At 43.1% G+C, this 8,406-nt stretch overlaps 1 protein-coding gene across 1 annotated transcript; it reads left to right on the top strand.

The window, feature by feature from the left end:
* Positions 1–617: 617 nt before the first annotated feature.
* Positions 618–8,109, top strand: cep15 (centrosomal protein 15; the record flags this gene model as incomplete). Its single annotated transcript, XM_079218811.1, has 5 exons — positions 618–625; positions 4,295–4,418; positions 5,001–5,069; positions 6,432–6,599; positions 7,954–8,109. The coding sequence occupies 5 exons, from the start codon at positions 618–620 to the stop codon at positions 8,107–8,109; spliced, it is 525 nt and encodes a 174-aa protein (XP_079074937.1).
* Positions 8,110–8,406: the final 297 nt, after the last annotated feature.

The raw sequence follows: 8,406 nt of genomic DNA, 5'->3' as shown, positions 1-8,406 counted from the left end.
ACTGTTGAACATCCAGTGAGGTTTAAGCTATGTTTTTTTTTCCACCAACTCCTAAAATAATGTTATTTGCTTTAGTATAAAAAAATGTGTTCCCTTTGTTACCAGCTACTTGTTTCTAATTTAATTGTACAGTAACATTACTGAATCATTTAATTTAAATAGACATTTATTCTCCTGATATTTGACAAGAGACAGATGATGCCTCCATTATTGTTTCAACGAATCAGTCATTATTTAGTAATAGGCTGCACATAATGAATCTGCGCCTACTTATAAAATGTGTTAAAAGGGATAGTCTGCCTGAATGAAAGATGAAGGACACTTTCGCCAATGAAAAGTTTGTAGGCTTTTTTTTTTTAAAGACCAAACAATGGGGACGACAAGTAAGTGATCCAATATACAACAGCATTAATATATAATTAAACAGTTATTATCTATGTAAATATATAGTGGAGTAATACCTGAACAGAGTAGAAAGTCTCTCGCCCTCTGTGTGTAGGGACCCAGAACTGAATTGGAACATTTTATTTTATTGTAAAAATGATGAGTTATTTTTCCCACAAAGTTTGGACCTCTCTGAACCTTCTAAGTGCTGTAGTGTTAACAATATAGTTGACATGGGCAGGTATGTATAGAGCCACTAAAATGTAACTCTTCATATAAAATTCACATCATTTTATACATTTTAGGAAGAAAAACCCTACTGTGTGGACATCTGATTGTATTTATACTGGATCCATCACATTTTTATTTCATATCATAGCTGCTGAGCTGAGAAATAAAATAAATCTGGGGATTTAAAAAAGGATGAATAGGGAAAAATTACAAATGATTATAAATGTGTATTTTCGAGATTGATCTCTGTGTTCTCTGGTTTGGAACACTGGAAACAACTAAACCTGTACTTAATACCAGGAATGTGGGTATGGTTGGACTGTGGGAGCTAGCATTGAGGGATAGCACCAGTGCTTTGTACCCCTCTATGGTAGCCCAGAGATCTCAACATATGACAAATTCAGAAAACGTGCAAATAGACCAAATTAAGAAACCGTCATCAATTAGACAACACGTGCAACATTTTAAAAGTGCTACAAATAGAGTAAACAAAGAAATGTGGCACACGACACAACGGAAACCGTTCCAGGGGACACTAATTAGAAAACAGTGTCATTAAACCGTTCAGTAATCCATTCATGGCTTTAACTAGTGTTGCTCAATTCAGTGGTGTGTTAAACAGCTGATCCACTGAAGGCACAGCTAAAAAAAAATCAAACGACCAGCCACTGCTACTGACAGAGGGTGGGTGGGGGGAACTGGTTCTGTTTCTGTTATTGTGACAGAATAACCATTGCCAGAGCAATACAACCCCGCTCCCTCACATATGTGGTTACCTTCTCCCTTCCTGCCAATTTCTCTGTAAGTCACTGCTATATTAACGCAAACGTTCCACTCAATGTCAGTCCACTTGCACACAGAAGCTGATAGCAGTCATCTAACCTGTCTCGGTGATGGCAGCTACCTTTTACCTTTCCCACCTTTGTGTTGTCAGAAAGCTGAAGCCAAAAGCAGAAGACAAACTGCTATCTTAGACTTCAGAGATCAAGTTATCACGGTCAATCTGACCAGAGAGTTTCCATTCTGAACCCCAGCAGAGAGCAGCTTCACTTGAGAATCTTCAGGTTGTCGTTAGCCAGGTCCAGCTCTCACAAACTGTTCCCAAAAGGTCACAGCCACTCAGCCTGAAGTATAATATTAGCCATCACTCCATCTGACAGTATGTATTTATATATTGTCTATCATCTTGTTCCAGCTCTCAAGTTATGCCACTGTATATGGTGTTGAATGAAATAAGATAAGAGAAGAGAATATAATCCTTTATTAGTCCTGCAGTGGGGAAATTGCAGGATTACAGTAGCAAGAGACACATAGTAAAATAAAAAACAAGTAATAAATAAAAGTAAACAGTAAAACAGTAATAATAATCCACACAGCATATATCAAAAATAAATAAACCTTTAATGTCTTGATGTCTTCTGGATTATTTGAGACATACTTCCCCAACAATTCAGCCTGGGGACAACGGGAGGTTGGTGGGTGTGAGGGAATGATCTTTTTACCCCAAAGAAAAGGGCAAATTTAGTGAAATGTCAAACTACAGCAGTCTGATGGCAGTAAACTGTTTCAGTTTCCATAATCACTGATTCTCCTGGTGGATAAATAAAGCAACTATTCCACAAATCATGCTTTGGGGCGCTGAGCAGCGACCCAGCAGGGATCAGCCATGGGTCAGCCTCAGCCATGTCATGCGGACTGTGTTATTTCAGTTTCCAGTCGTGTATGGAAGCCCATAGGGGACTTTATTAAAATGATTGATGTAAACTTGAGAAGGAAAATGTATTTCCACATTACAATTTGCCAGAAGTGCAATAGTGGTATACGATGACTTAGTTATTCAGCTGAAAAACACAAATATCACCTGGCAAACAATCATATAGCTAAGCTAACTTTAGCCAATGTTTTCTGAGGTTGGGTACCAATAGTTACAGTAAAATGTTAATTTACTTCGAGGAGATGAGTTTGATTTATCAGTAATTTGATGGCTGAGCCACTCGCCTGCCACTGTCCGTAATCTCACTCGCTGTCTCTCCACCATTGGCTAACGTTAGCGTAGCTTTATGTCCATATTTTGGATGTAAACTTCAATCCAGTTACTGTATTACTTTGTTTGGATTGTTTTGGGTATCCATGCAGACTCATCTGTCCACATTTGATTGTTTTAACACTTATGGGGCGCACACGTCAGATATGCTAGCTGTATGAGTCATTTCCAGCAGATTCCTCCCTGTTCTCACCCTATGAATGAATGAATGACACACACACACACACACACACACACACACACACACACACACACACACACACACACACACACACACACACAGAGAGAGAAGGAAGGGTAACACAATATACTTAAATCTATTTGCCTCTCATTCATCAACTGCTTGCTCAAAGAGAACCACTAGAGGGCAGTATAGGTGCCTTATGAACGGTAATGCTCAGCAAGCTGTCCAGTTTTCTGATGTTATTAGAACTTCCGAACAGAAGTTTCATAATAATACAGTAGTATGTGTTAAAACATGTTTTATAGAAAGCATGTTAATGCAGAGTAATACATCTTGAGTACTATTCTAATATTGTATACGTAATAATAGTATGATATGAGCAACATGTGTCCAGGAGCAGCAGACATGTTCAGTATAACAAACTCGAAAGGTGATGCGCTCTTCTCCAAACAACTTGCGCCTTTATTTTGAAGTACACATCGCTTGTCTTCCGGTCGTTTTCTGTCGACGTGCTGTTAGCTTGATAGACTACAACCCTTCGGAGGATCAGTGGAAGCGCGATTTCTACCCACAATGTCTGCGTCTTTACCCCAAGAAACGGAATTAATTGAGAAACACGAAGGAATGTGAGTCCTTCATCTTTAACCCCGGCGAGCACTGAGCCGTTTGAGCGACCCCAATGGAGTCTGTGACTCTCCTTCCATGAAGCTAGCTAGCGAGCTCGAAGACTTTAGGGAATATTCACACGTACTTTACAGATACCTGTGCAGATTAATGGGTATTCCCCCTCTGCTTTAAACGGCTGTGGCAGCCAATAAAGCGACACGTTGTCAGTCGGATATACAGTTCCACTTGTTTTCTAAGTGTAATTAACTACAAGCACAAAGCCCACTACCACCCGACTCACGGGCAAGAAGCCTCCACCTCTCTCTGCTCCAAACCTGGAACACGCCATGACCTCCACGTGGAGAGGTCTCTGTCTCTCCCCCATGTCATGTCATGTTAATGCGATTATAGAGCACTCGAGGCGCTTTCCAGCACTAGCCAGCATTTACCCATACACACACTCAGTCTCTCTCTTTCTCACACACACACACACACACACACACACATACATGCACTCTGTGTCTCTCTCTCACACACACACACACACACTCACAACAATTTGGGGTTTGAGTATCTTACCAGGGCACTTTGACATGTAGACGGCAGTAGCAAGGGATTGAACCCCAGACCTTCTGATTAGTGAACGACCTCCACCTCCTGAGGTGTGTAATAGTTTGACCACTTGAAATGATCTAGAACGGCCACTGGCTGTAATAGAAACCCAGCAGAACTGGGGCAGTTCACACTTGGAGGTGGAGTATACTGCATCCTTCTGACATTTGTGCTTTCTCCGCTGTGTGTGTGTGTGTGTGTGTGTGTGTGTGTGTGTGTGTGTCTCACATCAGTCTAGGACAGAGAGCAGATCTGCTGGAGCAGATGGAGAGTCTCAGAGAGCAGCTGAAGCTCCAGAGGAGGCAGCAGGTGGAGGAGTCTGAGGCGGCCCGCCACAGGAACAGCACACTGCTGCAGGTGGAAGGGGTTATTCATACATCCTCCAAAGTACACAGTGATGTCCACACAGCTGCTTTAAAGCTCCCCTGTGTGGGGGTGTGCAGACTGGGCTTGATTGACACCTTGACTGCGTTTAAAATGTAAAATACTGATTGACTCAGTCAACTGAAAACCGTTTAAGCCTTTTATCAGCTGAAAGCAACCATTCTCTGTTTCCTGCCTTTAGATGTGACATCCCTTGTCATCGTTGGCTATTTCATTGACATTCACACATGCATTTTTATCGAGTAAACAGACAATCAAAAAAATAGAAATTGGATGAATTGAAAATGGAATTGTCATTAGTGGCAGCTGTTCAACCTCATAGTATTGGTGTTTCAGTGTGTGGACTGTGTGTTCACATTCATCTGAAGCCACTGTGAGTGTGTAGAAGTTGTCTGAAAGTGGTGGCTGGTTTATTCAGTGCATTCATCATCTCTAACCCAGTAACACTGCAGGGACATTTAGATGCATATTGAGTATTGACTAAACTGAAGGGCTAAGATTAGCATAACGATTACAGAGTGGGTAGTGAACTGTGTGTGCTCTCTGTTACTGCAGGATTTACAGAAGATAGAAGGCCGTCTCAGAGGAAGACAGCTGCCACGCCCAAACCTGTTGGCTCTGGAGGTAACACGGCTCTATTTATGTGGTGGTGTAAAAGTGTCTGACTGATTTGTAGCTTTGCGCATACAAATTCGGACGTAATCCTGATAACTCACTTGTGGGTTTTCTGACTACAAATAACTACATCGTAAACCCATCCGCATTAATGTCAGACGCTCAGAGCAATGCAGTAATAAGACTGAAAACTAAAAGTAGCACGGGTGAGAGGGGAGGGGAGGGAGGGACCGGTCAAACAAACACAGGACTTTCACCCAGAAGACATGTTTTGTTGCCTTAGCCTCAGCAAACATTTTAGTTTGAACTGTAACTGTAACTGTAACCACGTGTTCACTGAGACCGCGACGGAGCTTCTTACGCTCTGGGATACCCAGTGTGCCAGAAAGGGCTCTGACCAGAGATGGTTTATGAGAAGTGGGAGTCGCCATCTTGGTTTTTGGAACCAGAAGTGTCACAAGAGTGGAGCTAAGTATAACAGAACACTGACTATAACATGTTTAGGCAACCAAACTGTTTTGCTGTGTTCACACCGAACGCAACATGATTTGTGGCGTCGCGCGTACCGCTTCAGTTTACCCGCGCGAGTGAAACGAGGGTGTTCACACCAAACGCGAGAAGGACAAATCGCGCCGCAACAAAGGGGGCGTGGCTTATCGCCGTCGCTTCTCTCTGTGAAATAGTTATCTTTTCCGGTGTCGACTATGGAATAAATAACCACTAGTTCTGCTTTAGAATTGTTGTGGAAGTCCCAAACATGTCGGAACATGAAACGCCCTCGTGTTTGGGTTCATAACACCATCCATAGCCGCACACAGCTCGGTGAATTTCACCGACTCCTCCAGGAACTGCGTCTGGCTTATCTCCGTAAAACGGATACCGTTTCCTTCATCCACCATGGAAATAACCACCAGTTCTGCTTTATACTTGTTGTGTAAATTCCACATAAGTCAGAACATCAAGCTCCATGGTGTCTGGGTTAATAATATTATCCGCATATTCGCGCCGCCTCAAACGGTTTTGTTTTGTTTTGCATCCCCTGCTTTATAGTCTATTTAACTCTAAATGGACCATGATTTACTAAAGCTGTAAGACTTTAAACTAGAGATATACTTACTGAGGGAATTAATCAAGAGAGAAGTAGTAATTTTCTCATAGACTTCTTTCTATTCAACCAGAGGAGTCGCCCCCTGATGGACATTAGAGAGAATGCAAGTTTGCGGCACTTTTCAGACCTGGAGGTTGCTGCCTGATGCTGACTAAGCGTCTTTATGACAAGTTGGGGATGACAACGGGTTGAACCTTCATAATGGAGTCACTTTGGTGACTAAGAGGTTTGTAACCAAGGCATTTGTGGTTTCTCTGTTCTAGACAAGATACTGGGTGTCTGTGGAAGAATCTATCCCAGCCTGGGAGCACTTTCTCCTGGGTAAAGGCCCACACCCTACTCATGGTCCAGGACAGCCTCCCAAGAGAGCCAAACAGAAACCCAGCACAGCTAAAGGCCAGGGCCTGCCTCCTCTCCCAAAACCCAGGACTGTTCGATCAGAGCGGTGATGCTGAACGAGCCACTGCAGCCGGAAAGACAAAAACCTGTGGATTGTCCACTGCATCCTACGACCAGAGTTCTTTGGTGAAAAGCGGTTCCTGTGTGGAATGGAAATGGATCCCGTGATACAGCATTTAGAAAAGAGAGGAAGAGAGAGTGAGAAAGAGGAGAGGAGGGAGAAAGAAAGAGGTATGTGTATGAACTATGCTGCAGGCCAACTCCAGTATGATACGGGGATCAGAAGGATATGCACCTTCTATTTAAAGGCATCAGTCCACTACAGCCACTTATTTTAAACATTGATTCAAGGATCATTTATATATCATTTCATTATTAGGATGCACAATGAATTCAGTTGTACCACAACAAACGCATGACAAACCAAACAACCTGTAGTAGATTCCTGGAGTGCAGTTGTTTTTATATTTGCCTCATAAGGAAAGTAAACAGCAGCAACAGAAACAGTTCTCTGTGAGGACATCTTCACATTGAACACTCAACATGAGGAAAACACTGTTGTGTTTGAGCACCAAGCATCTTTTACTGACTTCCTTGCAGTGTTGTTTCACAACCAGTAGAGGGAGCCAGTGTCATACATATGAAAAGAAAAGGAAAAGCTGAAGCTTTGGACTCTGCATGTGCAAGATGATGAATGATATTTCATAATATTGTTGTTCACCACAATTTATCAAAATACAAGCAAAATGACCGAAAGTAATCAAACTGATGTTTAAAGCGGTGCCAGCTGTTTTTGTTTTTAATACTTCATTTGAACAATAGAGATGTGACAATTTGATCATGTGATCCCACTGAGAGACTGATTGCTTATTTTTATTGTTGCACTATTAGACACGTTTGTACTGATATAATTCAACATTAATGCATTGAAGAAGTTTGGCTTATTTTATTGAATTTGACTTCTTTTTTTACGAGGTCTGTAATCTATAAATATATTCTGAGGTTTATATAAATATAAATAAATAAATATTATGTTGCTATCAAGACCCCAGTCAGGTATGGCGCTGGTACATCCCCTCGCTGTTTGAGCTCTGTTGGTTATTGGAGGCCTTGGCTTTGTCAGCCACCATTTGTTAAATTAGCCAATATGCATTATGACTGCCTCCCTTCATGTCACAGGGGTCACGACAACAACACATCCCGCTCTGCATGTGGCTGATGTAACTGAAGGTGGATGTACAGAACAGAGACAGGACTAATGAGAGGAACACCATATGTAAAAGAAACAGGGCACCTGCTTGTTCGCTGCCAGGGTGGATGAAGACACCCCCTCTCTCTCTCTCTGCAACCCCCTCTCTCTCTTTAACCCCTAATTGTCGTGATCAGACCTGCGCTGGGCTGACGCGGAGTGGCGGCTTGACAAATGCAATCATCCGGACAGCCGGGGTTGAAGTGGCTGGTGGTTGGCAGCTGCCCCGGCTCCTCAGCTGGGACCCCAGTGCGCAGGCCCTCGGGGGTCAACTGGCCAGAGGCCACCGCTGACTGACTGACTGGACCAGTCTGGACTGGTAGGGGCTGGGTGCTGGTTTAGTGGAGGGGCAGGACAGGGCTGGGAGGTCAAGGCCAGGATTCAAGGAAGCTGTATAGTTGGGGGAGGTATTAAGGCTGTGTGTCCGATCACGGGTGACAAGATCGGATAGTGAGGGGGGGCTGATGAAGACGCGATGTAGCAAATTATCTAAAAGGGTTTTGAAGAGCACGATCTGGAGCCCTTCCAAATGACTAGCCCGGCATAATGTATTCTAATGGCCGAGGCCCCGCGGGGCTGCTGGAGCCCGG

Source organism: Taurulus bubalis (assembly GCF_910589615.1).
Source record: "Taurulus bubalis genome assembly, chromosome: 5".
Lineage (NCBI taxonomy): Eukaryota > Metazoa > Chordata > Actinopteri > Perciformes > Cottidae > Taurulus > Taurulus bubalis.
This window is presented reverse-complemented; position numbering and strand designations above follow the sequence as displayed.